The sequence below is a fragment of the Macaca mulatta genome, chromosome 5 (genome assembly GCF_049350105.2).
Source record: "Macaca mulatta isolate MMU2019108-1 chromosome 5, T2T-MMU8v2.0, whole genome shotgun sequence".
NCBI lineage: Eukaryota > Metazoa > Chordata > Mammalia > Primates > Cercopithecidae > Macaca > Macaca mulatta.
Genome location: NC_133410.1, coordinates 134,092,179 through 134,106,795, shown reverse-complemented (window position 1 = coordinate 134,106,795; position 14,617 = coordinate 134,092,179). Strand labels below are relative to the sequence as shown.

At 42.8% G+C, this 14,617-nt stretch overlaps 1 protein-coding gene across 2 annotated transcripts in view; it reads right to left on the bottom strand.

Moving 5' to 3' along the window:
- The window catches only part of FAT4 (FAT atypical cadherin 4), a 187,188-nt gene extending 173,817 nt beyond the window's left edge, over positions 1-13,371 (bottom strand). Inside the window, exons 1-2 of one of the 2 annotated variants that reach the window (XM_015139181.3) lie at positions 12,345-13,371; positions 6,733-11,919 (exon numbers count right to left, since the gene is read on the bottom strand). In XM_015139181.3, coding sequence (XP_014994667.3) covers positions 6,733-11,907 — 5,175 coding nt within the window. In that variant the 5' untranslated portion in view covers positions 11,908-11,919; positions 12,345-13,371. Of the gene's footprint in view, positions 1-6,732 lie in introns of both variants that reach the window. The other variant, XM_015139182.3, reaches the window with a different exon arrangement.
- Positions 13,372-14,617: the final 1,246 nt, after the last annotated feature.

Here is a 14,617-nt window from a genome sequence, read left to right as displayed (position 1 = left end):
AGGAAAAGCCAACAGTCTTTGTACAATGGGGGTATAATTACATGTGTGTATTTTATACAGAATGTTTGTTTCATAGAATATTTTCACCTGCCTGCATTCCCTATACTCTCCTTCTCAGTCAGCATACTATTAAAAGGGCTACTCTTGTCACAGATTACATAAAGCTTCAAATCATTAGAAAATATTTACCATATTCGATATTGGACATTTTATACTTCTCTTGACCCATATCACCTGCCAGTTATTCTTTTTCCTATTTCCACTCATGAGTGCCTAATTCAGAATACCACCTACTTTTATGGGTATTATAAAGAGCTGGGCCTGAATTCATTAATTCTTGAAATACAGAACCCACCTCAGGGCCTATGCAGTTTGCTACAGTCACTAATGCAACAGTCCCTCACAACTAATGAGGTTCTTAGGCAGTTTTTCACTCTAATGATGACAAAGTGCAAACTGCAGACTGCAATGAAAAATTGATTCCACAGAATTCTAAGTAAATAACTATTTTTCAAAACTATTCCTAGAGCAGATTTCTCAAAATCGAATAAAACAAAAAAGAATTAAAATTCTTAGGGTTTTAATAAAGACAAAAATGTAATAAATAGTAAATTCATTGGAAGATGAGTTATGTCTATAGAAATCTAGCAGCAGGATAAATCAAGCATACTGAAGATATATATAAAATATGCAGCATGAACATAATTGGCCATCAATAATCCTGTTTGTCACACACATTTGTACCTATCTGAAAAATTTATAAAGCCCTTTAGTTCACAGCATTTTGTTCAATACATTTAAAAACATACCAGCAGGAAAGAAACAAAATCAGAAAATTCATCCCAGGCTGTTTTTTAAAGAAACACTCTTGACATCAAACACATAGGAAGCAGGAAAAGGTTTTCCTATTTAAAATAATCTTCACACTGTATCCACTCCAACCCCATCATTATTCCAAAGAAGATGATTTATCACCTACAAATTCAACAATAGATTTTCCACCTTCTTAAACTGCAGTGACTGCTTCCAAAGTGAATAGTGCTGTAGGTTAGAAGAGACCCCTCATCAACCTTTGCTCTCCATTTGGCTTCAGCTCCCTTCTCTCCAATTCTCATCTTCTTCCCTCCTCTAGAAACCCTTGGAAGTCTTCTTAATTCAATTCAGGCTCCTTGCTACCACCACTAACTCACCCCTAGGGATGTAACTGATCTGCTGAGGGCCTTACCTGTGGTAGGCAAAATTTTTTTCCCTTTATTTTACACAATACATCACAATACTTATTAATTTTTTTGAGATAAAGTCTAGTTCTGTCACCCAGCCTGGAGTGCAATGGCATGATCTCAGCTCAATGCAGCCTCTGCTCCCAGGTTTCGACTGATTCTCATATCTCAGCCTCCCAAATAGCTGGGCCTACAGGCGTGCACAACCATGCCCGACAAATTTTTGTATTTTCAGTAGAGATGGGGTTTCACCATGTTTCCCAGGCTGGTCTCGAACTCTTGGCCTCAAGGAATCGTCTGCCTTGGCCTCCCATTTAAGGCGTGAGCCACTTTGCCTGGCCTTAAGTGCTTTTTAAACAACAAATCAGAGAGTGAAAACAAAGTTATTACAAAGCATACATATATCATCATAGCTATAGGGCAACGAGCTTTTCTTTTAACCAAAACCACAGACTGATCTGGCTTGATAGAAGAGTATTTATGAGGATGCATTCTGAAGTTATTCAAGTCTGGATATGGTTTTCTTTCTATCTATATGAACTTAAGCAACTTATTTAACTTATCTGAGACTCAGTTTCCATAGCTATAAAATGCAAATGATATTAGTATTGTATGGGTTAAATAAAATCCCTAAAAATGCACTTATCACTATGCACTTATCATTATGTCCAAACATAGCAATATTCAATAAATTTTATGATAATAATAGTTATTATATACCCAGCTCTCTTGCCTGTATTCTGCTTATGAGGTTCAATACACAAGATATACAGACATTTAATTTAAGGTGCACTAGCTGATTCAAAATCCTGTGAAAGAAAATCATTTCTAACGTTTGTATCCAAAATGGACCTCACAAATGCCTCCATCATTTCTCTTGGAAATCTTAATAGTTTCTTGTGAAAATAAATTAATTTATTATCAGATTGCTAAAACTCATTTGTAATCATTAATGAATCATAGTCCATTTACCTAATATTCCAAACATACTTTTAATACATTATTTCAAGTGGCTCTTTTTTTGCTGGTTGTTTACTGAATTGCCAAAATCTCACTACCCACACCAATGGTTCTCCAATGGTCCTCTCACTGTGGAGCATGCATGAACCTCCATGCAAACCAGACACCCATTTAAGGAGCCCTGGAAAATCAAAACCATTTTCATGATAATGCAAACCATCCTCTGCCTTTGTTCACTGTGTTGGCATTTATGCTAGAGGTGCAAAAGCAATAGTGGGCAAAACTGGTGGTACTTTAGCACAAGTCAAAGCAGTAGATCCAAAGTATTTTAGCAGTAACTGTGTTTATTTGTTTTACTCAAGGTAAAACAAATGAACAAACAAAACAATTTCATTTAAAAAAGTAAAGAAATTTTCTTGAGAAAACAGGAAATGTATTAATGTTATCAAATCTGGACTTAACTTTGATGTCTTTTCAATATCCTGTGTGACACAGAGCAGTATGTGCACAAAGACCCATTACTCTGTACCTACGTATTGTGGTTTTCTCAAATAAATGCATGTGTGTAATTGAGTTGTAAGCTGAACTAGCCACTTGATTTGTGGAATACCATTTTTACTTGAAAGAACAACTGTTTTTTTTTTTAAATATTTGAGTATGCATAATCTTTTCTTTTTATCATGAACAAAGGAAGCCTGACACTTCCAGGAAAACAACAATATATGTTGCTGATAGTGAAATTTGAGCTTTCAAGTAAAAATTCAAATTTGGAAAATTTCTAACCATCACCAACAGGTTGAGAGTCGTATATTAAAGACTATTATGATAAATTCCTTATCAGTTACACCAACAAGTTTGAAATGATCAATGCCTGATATTTCTAAATCAGGAATAGGTAAAAAATTCATGACGAATGCAAGATCAATGTATTTTTTTGTAACAGATCTGACAGGGTTTCATATTCCACACCGCAAGTAAATCTTAAGAACCTGCCACTGTGAACTTCTGGTGTAGTAGACAAACTATTTCTCTATTTTCCAACTTAAAATATCTGTGTAAGGATGGATTCTGTTTGTATATTTTAGCCAAAAACACAACATATTGCAATATATTGCCCAAGAAGATTTGAGAATCCAGCTGTATTCTATTGAGCTAGCTATTAAAGAGACTTGTAAAGATGTAAAATAATGCCACTCTTTAATTTTTTAGTTTGAAAAAAATAAACTTTTTAAAAATAAAATAAAAATGTTATATGTTTAAAATATAACATAGTTTTAAAATGAATTAACAAATATTTTTAATTTATTCAGTTTTACTGTTAAAAATGGTACATGTCAATAGATAAGACACGCTTACACAAAGTCTCCAGGGGTGTCCTTGACAATTCTTAAGAGCATAAAGGGGTCATGAGAGTAGCAAGTTTGAGAACTATGGCCTGGTGACTACCTGAAAGTATAAGATTGCTTCCTTCCATTTAAACACTAAGCTCCATGTCAGAACACCCGCCTAAATTCCTCTTTCCTTGTTGAGTTTCCTGACAGTTATCAATTCATTTGTAGAGAAGAGATAATCATGATGTTCTGACCTGAGTTCAATTAATGAGCATCATCAGATTTAATAGCTCCCTTCATTTCCTCAGCTTTTCTCTGGTGATTTATTCCTAAGTTACAAAGACACATGTTCTGATCTTAGGTCTTCTACCATCTCATTCAGCAAACATGTATGGAGCACCTACTATACCTCAGGTAATATACCAAGGTCTGAAGTAACAAAGACCAATAAAACAAAGCCCCTGACCATCATGAGGTCCAACCAAGTTCCTAAGTTGCATGTTCCTATGTAATACACGTTAAAAGATATGCTTACTGAAGTACATATATCTATTTTTTGGTGAACCTAGAAAAATGGCACAAACTTTACATGACCTATTCTAACATAATCAAGACTATCTAAGCTCTTCTGAGAACATAAAGAGATAAAATAAAACGGTAATTAATCTTGCGTCTGTAACCCAAACACTCTTTCAATGACATAACTACCAATGCCAAACCTTTGGATATAACAAATAGGGTAAGTAAAGGTGTATAACTGGACAAATCTTTGGAATGAACAATATCAGAGTCACAGTCATTAGCCTCTTACCCCAAATGTCAGAGCTAGGAAAGGAATGCAGATGAAATTGTTTCTCTTTTACCCGCTGACTCTCTGCCTGCCCATGGAATGTGATCAGCATGACTCTGCCAGAAACCTGAGTAAGCAACCCAGACTCTTATCAGTGTACATGAATAATTTTTTAAAATGCATTGGACAAAGTCCAATTAAACAAACAATTTAAAAATTACCTTTGATAACAAGAGGAAATGTATAACTTATTTTTGCAGAATCACAGTAAATTAATCGTTTGAGCAGAAGGAAAAAAGCACTTTATTGTATATACTTGAAAAATCCAACCAATAATAATGTGAAATTCTAGCTCACAACCACTGCTTTCAATACTCTTTGGAGAAACACATTTGCTTTTCATTTTCAAAGTGGTTGAATCTTGAGCACTCAAATTTGATTTACAATTTCAGCACTTAAGTTCACAGAAGATATGCTGACTTTTTTTAATTAAAAAAATCATATTGAATTCTCCCCAGATTTTTAAATGACTAGACTACAGTAAATATAAATAACTTTTCATATTGGTGTTACTTGACTTATAAAAAGTAATAAACAGTTCATCCCCTATTAATAACAAAATTACTTACAAATACTTTTAATTTTCTTGCCTATGGCAGAGGCAGCACTATTTAATACTTTTATGCTGAGCCAATCTTTGCATAGCTAATAGGTAAATAAAAAAGACCCAATAAATCTAATGATTAAACTGAACATTTATTCTCATTCTCCATAGTATTCTAATAAAATGTACTACAGTGAACCAAACAAGAGCATCTAATAATGTAATCTGTTTTACAGTTTAACAAATTCATCTAAAGTCTGGAATGACTTAATTGCCTGCCTTCAAATCAATATTTTGGTTTTCAAACTAATCAAATATATTCATCTAAGAATTAATTCCAGAGAAGAAAGTTAAAGACAGGATTGTGGGTTTAGGAGATGGATAACTTCAACTCAAAACTCAATTACATATAAATCATGGCCTGAGCTAAACCAAAGAGCTCAAACCAAATAGATGAAATAAGCCCTATATTAAACTTTTTAAAAAATAATTAGGTCAAAGAAGATATTAGGCTTAGAAATCCTTTCAGTGCTATGTAAGATAAAATTGAATTCCCCTTAGAATTATATCTCTAATTAATATGGTCCTCTAAGCCATAAATATTCTTCCCCATCCATAGATAGACATAACCAACTATTATGAAAAAAAATCACAGAGGATACAAAACTATATAATAATAATAATAATAAATTATCATTTAAAATAAAGAAAATCCCCACCTCCTCCCCTAAAAAAAGAAAAGCAGCAAGAAAACAAGCACATGAGCCTCAATTTCACTAGCATGTTGTGCTTGGGTCACTGCCAAGTATCACAAACCACATTTGATGTTTGTGTTTTTGGCTGAGTGACACTAGAATGTCTTTGAGGGGCCTGGGGAGGGAAAGAATGAACTTAGAAACACCAAACAAGAGTTTTCTGGAGTATAGCTATATCATTTCTAGTTGATCATCAAAATAACATTGAAAGTAGTTCAATTAAAAAGCAAATCAATGATACAAGGAGGTAGTAGCCTAAAATACACTCCAGGGAAGGCTGAGCTTGGAATTCTTTTGGCTTATGCTATCAAACACTAATTTCTTACCAACCAACATACAGAACAACATGTATCTATCCCATGGCATTGAACTCAGTACTGTCAAGAAACAGCCCCTAGTCTCTGATTATTCACAGCACACTGCATGCCCTAGTTTAAGAGGGAAAAGGAAGGATTATCCTAAGTCAGAAGACAGTGTCTAAAATGTTAAGGCAGATGAAATCAGGAATCTTCCAAAACTTGGCTCAGCACATTAAAATTAGTCACTGTCTATAAAGAAACTGCCAAGACTGCTGAGGATGTGAAAGTTAATACTGTCCTGGTGTACACTGTCAGCCCATCCTCCATGGCCACTCTTCCTGAAGAGCTATGGTACAATGCTGATTCCTACCAAAGCTCTTCATTTTGGAATAGGTCTTCTTAATTCTGAAAGTGCCCATCTTCTAGTAGACCTCCTTACTGACTGGTATTTAGATTACCTCAGCAATTTAGCTTAGAAAAATGGATTTTTTCCACTCTGAAACGGCTAAATATTTCTCCTTAGCCTTATACATTTGATTGCTATAAAGAAAAATATATAGGGAAAAGAAAGTTTATTATTTAGTTGCAACCAAGATTAAAACTAAAGTTTATGTAATTCTCTGTTAGTCTTTGTGACAGAACATTTTTAGGTGTTCCTGTTCATAAATTTAACAATAAACAATGAAGGTAAACAATTATAGAGAGTAAATAGAAAGAAAATGACCTTTCTAAAAAGCACATCAACAAATAATAAATGACTACAAAATCATTACCTCTGCTCTCTGTGTTCTGGGAAAAGCAGTTGATTTTTCTATGGCATAAACATCCACCAGGTAAAGACATGCTCCTTGCTCCCGGTCCAGAATGGCTGCAGTCTGAATTATACCAGTATGTCGTCCAATAGTAAAGAGGCGTCCAACAGTTTTTTCTTCACAACGAACTGAAACAATGTAATACTCCACTGGGGCCTCAGATCCTCTGGGGCTAGCTGCTTCTATTGATATCACATTTGTGCCAATGGGTTCTCCTTCCTTCAAAATAGTTATATATTTGGGTTGAGTAAAAACAGGTCCATCAAGGCCCTGAAGAATGATGGTCAATTCAGTGGTTGACTTCCTCCTTTCAGGCCCAAGGTCTGTTGCTGAAACTATGAGATTGTAGATCAACTGTGAAGGAACCAGCGCTGAAGCCACTCTCAAGTCTCCACTATAACGATCAACAATGAAGGTGTCTGTGTCCCCATTGATGATCTCATACTCTACTTCTCCATTAGCACCTTCATCTGGGTCAGCAGCCATAATTGTTGTCAGAACAGAACCAATCACAGCTGATGGGTCTGCAGCAAGGGCGTTTTGTGATATAAACATTGGGACATTGTCATTGAGGTCTGTAACCAAAATGGTCACGTTCTTCAAAGCATACCGTCTAGTTTCTATTGGCACAGCTTGATCATTGGCTTTTACAGTTAACTCAAAGAGATTAGCAAATTCCCGATCTATTTCAGCATTAGTATATATAGTCCCTTTGACTTCATCTATGGTAAAATGGTTGCCTCTTGGCATCTGTTGAATGATTGTGTAGGATAGTTGCCCATTAATGTCTGCATCAGGGTCATGTGCAGTCACTGAAATGACAGATGTACCAATGGGAATGTTCTCAACAATAGATTTGAAAATATCTCCAGGAGGAAAGCTAGGAGGGTTGTCATTAAAGTCCCTCACGTGAATAACCACGGACATTGTAGATGAACGAGGAGGTCTTCCTTGGTCTTTTGCTGTTATATTTAATTTATACAAAGACTGTGTTTCAAAGTCCAATTTTTTGGCAAGAAAAATACTCCCAGTGTTTGGGCTAATGCTAAAAGTTCCGTGGTTGTTAGTCCCAGTAATACTGTAATATAAATCAGCATTGTCACCTGAATCGGAATCAGTTGCAGTAACAGAGGACACGAGTTCACCAATTCTCATGTTTTCCAAAACATCAACAAAGAGTGTTGATTTAGGGAAAGAAGGGGTATTGTCATTTTCATCTAAAATATCAATATTTAAAGTACACGTTGAATTGAGGGGGATTGTCCCTGAATCCACTGCTTGAATTACAAGGGAATAGGCAGGTGTTGCTTCATAGTCTAATTTGCCAATTAGTGCTACCTGACCAGAGGTAATGTCTATAGCAAACTGTCTTTCTTCATTTCCTTTTATTATAGAATAGTAAATAAGTCCATTATTACCTTCATCAACATCTGAGGCAGATACTCTTAAAACTTGTGTCAGATTGGCTGCTGACTCTGATATTGTAGCTTGGTAAAAGTCTTTTAAAAATTTGGGAGCATTATCATTTATATCCTTCATGTAAACATGTACAGTGGCCTGATCCTTGAGAGGCTGAGGGAGACCCTGATCTGTTGCTATGACTGTAAAGCTAAACACTGCAGTCCCTCTCCGCCTCATAAGAGACTCCCTGTCAAACTGGTAAGTATTTGTAATTTCTCCACTGATAGTATGCAACTCAAAATCTGGCTGCACCATTTCAAAAGAATACCTTACTTCTCCATTTGGCCCAAAGTCTTTATCTACAGCACTTACTTTGCCCACAAACGACCCAGCCCTTTGCTCTTCTTCGAAGTAAAATGTGTAATTGGTACTGTTAAAAAGAGGTCTGTTATCATTTACATCTTCCAAAATTACAGTAACATTCACAGTAGCACTAAGGGGTTCCACTGCTCTGTCAGAAGCAACAACCATTAAAACATATCTGTCTTGAAGTTCACGGTCAAGTTCACTTTTTATATACAATTGACCATCTGGGAATATGCCAAAAGCATCCCCTGTATTTCCTTCAGCAATGGTGTATGCAATTTCACCATTTGCTCCTGAATCCTTATCAGAAGCTTGTACTTTAAAAAATCGAGAATTCACAGGTTCTGACTCAGAAAGGGTGACCTCATAAGAAAGTTGGTCAAACACTGGTGAATTGTCATTTACATCATGGACATAAACTGTTAGGATGACACTAGAGGAGAGCTGTGGAACACCCATATCAGATGCCAATATCTCTATTTGGTAGGAGCCAGCCTGAACATCCAGAGGCCCAAGCAGACTAATAGTGCCATTCTTTCCATTGATAGCAAACAGGTTCTTGGGGTTTTGCTTCAGACTATAGAGTACCATGCCATTGACACCTTCGTCAGGGTCCACAGCTTTGGCCTGGAAAATGCTGTGACCTGCCTGCCAATTCTCCACCACATCTACACTCTCTATTGCCTGAAGGAAATGGGGAGAGTTGTCATTCAAATCCTTAACTGTTACGTTAACCATAGTGTCTCCAGTCACTGTGCCCCCACTGGCCACTACCTTCAGCTGATAAAACGATTGCTCTTCTCTATCAATCACATTTGCTGTGGTAAGCTGCCCAGTGACCTGGTTGATAGCAAACATACCTTTCTGATCCCCAGTAGTAATGAGATAACTGATGTTGGAATTGAGATCCATGGTGGATGCAGACACACTACCCACATGATATCCCAGCGCCACGTTCTCAAAAACCACAAAGCTGTAGGCAACCTGACCGAATACAGGTGGGTTGTCTTGAGTGTCCAATACAGTGATGGTTACAATTGCCTGGTTGGGAGATTGTAAATTGCCACCATCAGTAGCTACTATTTGCAACTGATAAGCTGTTTTTTCTTCTCTGTCTAGGGCCATTCTTGTAGAAATAACCCCACTCTGAGCATTGACCTGAAACCGAGACCTGTCCCCAGCAGATATACTATATTTGACAGTACCATTGGTACCCAAGTCTGGGTCAGTGGCAGACACAGTGGTGATGTAGCTACCTCCAGGCTCATTCTCCTTAATATGAGCAAAGTATTGGACCGGGTAGAACACAGGGCTGTTATCATTTATATCCAGAAGACTCACATTTATGCGAGTCATTGATGACTGAGGAGGGGAGCCCAGATCTGTGGCCAGAACCAACAGGGAGTAGAAGGCTTGCTCTTCTCTGTCCAAGGAGGAAATAGTACTCAACCTCCCAGACACAGGATCCAGACGGAAGGACCTCCGGTCAGTCTCTGCCTCTTGTAAGGAAAAGCGCACTGTTCCGTTGTCACCCAGGTCCCCGTCAGTTGCCCTGAGCATCAGCAGTTCTGTCCCTGTTGGGGCATTCTCAACCACAGACACATCATACCCTTCTGGCTGGCTAAATCTTGGCTTTTCATCATTCACGTCTAGGAGAGTTACTACGAGCTGGGCATAGGACACCTTGGGGTGAACTCCCTGGTCCCGGGCACTTATATTCAGTACAATCTGGGAAGCAAGTTCACGGTCCAGGCCCCCAGCGGCCCCAGTGGTCACGAGGCCACTATGTTCACTGATATGGAACCATCCCAGTCCATTGCCAGAGACGATGCTGTAACGCAGATTAGCATTGAGACCAGAGTCGCCATCAGTGGCAGATATCCCACTCACATAGCTTCCCGGAGGCGCCTCCTCGCTCAGGTTCACTCTGTACACTTGCTGTGAAAAGACAGGAGGATGGTCATTGATGTCATTAACAAAAATCACCAGGCTTGCCACAGAAGAGCGCGCCTGGACTGCTGCGCCAGGGGGCGCCCCATAGTTATCAGAGACGGAAACTGTGAGGTTGTAGGAAGGGATGCGCTCCCGGTCCAAGGCGCTAGCCACCTTGATTAGGCTCAGGTTCGGCACTTTGCTGCTTTGCACTTCAAAGTGGCGCTGCTCATTGCCCCCGAGAATCTGCACGGAGATGTTCCCGTTGGCCGCGGAAGAATCTGCGTCGGTCACGGTGAGCAGAGCCACCACGGTGCCCACTTGAGCGTTCTCATCTACCGAGGCGTAGCGCGAGGTTGCAGGGAAGTAGCGGAACTTCACTACCGGGTCATTGTCATTCACGTCCAGCAGCTGAATCAGCGCCTCGGCGCGCCCCGTGAGGGAAGGCACGCCTCTGTCCATAGCCTGCACCGTAAGCGAGTACTGGCGCCGGGCTTCGAAGTCCAGGGGCTCCCGTACCGTGATAAGCCCCGTCTCAGGGTCCATTTGGAAGGGGGTCCCCTCGTCCTGCAGGCGATAGCGGATGTCCGCGTTGGTGCCCTCGTCCGCGTCCGCCGCCGCCACCTGGAGGACGCTGGAGCCCACAACCGCGTCCTCAGGCACCCCCGCCTGGTAGTGAGAACTGCCAAAAACCGGGGGGTTGTCATTAATGTCTTGCACAGTCACGTTTACCTGAAGGTAGCCCCGCCGCTTAGGCTCACCCTTGTCCTCCACCTCAACCAGGAGCTGGTACTGCGGCGTGACCTCGCGGTCCAGCCCGCCCTTGGACACCAGATGCAGGAACGCTCCCTCGCCGCTCGGGTTCAGGGTGATGTCCAGACGGAAGCGGCCCGCCTCGTTGCCGCGGATGATGCGGTAGGAGCGGTGGTCCACACCGTTTGAGCCGATGTCCGAGTCGGTGGCGGTGTCTAAGATGACTTGGCGCCCGCTGCTACTGTCTTCCTTGAAAGTGACCACGATAGAGGGGTCCGGGAAAACGGGGGCGTTGTCATTAAGGTCCCGCACCAGCACTCGCACTTCGGTGGGGTAGGTGGGCGCGCTGGAAAGGACCACCAGGTTGATCACGTCGCTGGGCAGGCTCTCGCGGTCGATGGTGGACGTGGTGTACAGGGCTCCGGTGCTACTGTTTATGGCAAACAGGGCGTGGCTTTCGCTGAGCCTGTAGGTGAAGCCGGGGCGCGTCTGGATGGTGCCTACCAGAGTGCCTGGAGGTTGCTCTTCCAGCACTTGGAACACCTGGCGCTGCTCGGCCCCGTGGACCCAGGCCTGCCCCGGAAGCAATGACAGTAGCCAAAACACTCGAAGGAGCTGAGATACTGATAGAGTGTGCAACGGGAGCCACGGGCGGCCAGTAGCCCTGTCTGGTGCTAAGTCCATGGTCCTGGCTCCCTAAAACGATGTGATAAAGAGAAGGAAGGGTGAAGCAAACGCAATGATATTTACAGGGATTAAGGAGCGCCAGCAAAGATTCAGCCGACGGCTTGGTCTGAGACCTCTCTCTGCTATTTCAAAGAACCTCCAATCCAGCAAAAGCAAGTAGCATCAGCAAAAGACTCTGGGTAGCCAGTTGGACGCGGAGTGCAAGAGAGATGCTGTGGCGAAAAGCGGCCGGGCATTCCGCGGGACACTCCCAGTGAGCTGAGTTCCCAGAAAAGTTTCTCAAGCCTCTTATATATTCCCCCTTTACTTTGTTTTTGAATCCAGATAGTTTGAGCGTTTTCACCCAGGTGGATGAGAGTTGGGAGAAGTTGCCTGTATCTAAGGTATATGAGGAATCATTGCAAAGAACGGTCTTCAGAAACTTTAGAACTTACCCGCAGCGAAGAACGTGAAGAGGGAGGAATAAACGTCCAAGCACAACTGCGCACCGGGGAAGGGTTGGTGGGGAACCGGGAGAATCGAATTCCTTTCCCAAAAGCTGGAGGCGATGGAATTCCTGGAGTCCCCACTCCTCAAAAACCACGCTGCAACACCCCTCCAACAGGGCTCCGGCAGTGGCCGCTGAGGCCCAGGCGGCGGCGTCTGCGCGCAGGCAGTTCGGGAACTGCGTTCCAAGCGCTAGCGTTCGCGCTCTGGCTCCCGTACCCGGGAGCGCTCAGCTCTGCCCCTTCCCCTCCAGCAGCCGCCGCCGCCGCCGCCGCCCCTGTTGCGGCTTCAAGCCAGTGGTCCGGCACAAACAACAGCCAGGGTTGCTCGGCATTTTTCACCTCTGCCGGGGCGCCTGCCGACCCATTATTTGTACATCCAAGTCGAACGCAGTTCCCCCTTTCTTCTTGGCCTCGCAGGGGCCGGGCAGAAACAGCGTGCGGTCCCCGAGTCGCCCTCCCCTCACCATGCCAGAGGGGTTGTTCTCCGGCGGCCCCAGTCGGAAGCCCACTCTAGTGCGCCTCGCCCCTGCCCTCGCTATCTCTGCTTTTATTGTCCCGTGTCAGTTTCACTTTGTAATCCACAAGGCTTTTTGTTTGGGGCGGGGGGTGGTCGGTGCCTCCCTCTCCTTCACCGTTGGCAGTGGAGGCGGCGAAGTCGGCGCTGGACTGTAGTGACGCCCTCCACAGCTCCGGACGGCGCCTGTCAGTGCTCTCCCTCTCGCCGGCCGGGGCCGAAGGTTGGACCGCGGTGGAGCTAGGGCTCCGCGAGCCCCTCTCCACCTCCCGCCTGGTCCCTCACACTCTCCCCGCCCCTTCCCAGTCGCACAGGCATGCTCACACACACACACACACACACGTACACACACACACACAGCGCGTCGCCGAAACACAGACAGAGGGGGAGGGAAGACCAGGAGCTGGAGCAGCACTCAGAAACTTTGCTCGCCACTCATTGATCCCCGCACTTTAGTTCGCCCGGACTCCCCCTAGCTCCCGGTCCTGTCACCTTCTGCCCCTCCCTCATCCCAGCCCCATTGGGCCGGAGCTGAAGCAGCCCCGCCCGGCACTCCTACCGCGAGCGCCCTCCGCCTTGCCTGGCCTCCGACTGGCTTCTCGGGATGCTAATCACTTCACCCTCCCGGACGGCTGTAGGCGGTCTGGTGTGGGAGCAAAGCGAGGCGGAGGCGCTAAGAAGGGGGGTGATTTTTTTTCTTTTCTTTTCTTTTTTTTTTTTTTTTTTTTTTTTTTTTTTTTCCTTTACGGCCAAATCTTGGCCGGCGTCAGAGCAATAACAGCAAAAGGCTGCCGCAGAATGGATGGGGGTGGGGTCAGGTTTGCAGATAAATAACTTTAGTGGCAGGGTCTGGGGGAAGACCGTTAGGTTGTTATGCTAGTAATAACTCAGGGGTAAGGGGGTCGAGAGAAATAAAAGAAAGGCGGGGGGTGAGGGTCTGTTAAAGCGGGGAGGAAGGATTAAGCAAAGCCTGTCTGGGAATGCACAGTGCAGATTTGCTTTAACCATTTCCTGCCCCTTCTCTCTTTATGCAAGGCAGAGAGCTGCCATACAATGTGATCCCACAGAACAGAATCCAAACCAAATCCTCCCCTTTCCTTCTCTTTCTACACAGTGGGCTTCCTGCTGTCTAGAGTGAGCTAAACTCTAAATGGTCACTCACTTGCCCCTCTCCCCCACCTTTCAGGTGACTAGGGGGCAAGAGGCCTGGGTACCAACTACCAAAGGCACTTTGGACTTCCTCCTATAGGAAAGGCCAGGGGAACTCAGTGTTCTGTTTTCTTTCCCAACTGGATTCCAGGTGCCAGTAGCCCAAACCTTAGGGTTTCAACAACAGTAATAATGGCAGCCCTTTGAAAAGAGGGAGGTATTTTCCTGTTGCAAAGTTAGTTGGGAATTTTGATCCCTGATGGAGTATTTCCACCTTCACATTTTTTAGCCAAAGGAATTCTAATAAAGTTTTATTTCGCTTTTCAGTCTGGGAGAAATAGATACCAGAAAGTAGAAATAAATAAATAATATTTAAGCTGAAGTTTTTAAAGATACCCACATGCCACTTAATGCACTCAGATCAACTCACCCACTATTCACTGCAGCTAATTTTTGTGGTGGCATGCATCGTTTCTTTAAAAGAAGAAAAACGTTACTAGGAATCAGATCGATATTTTTCCCCTTTAAGGGAACCAACTTAGAAAATAAGAATTTA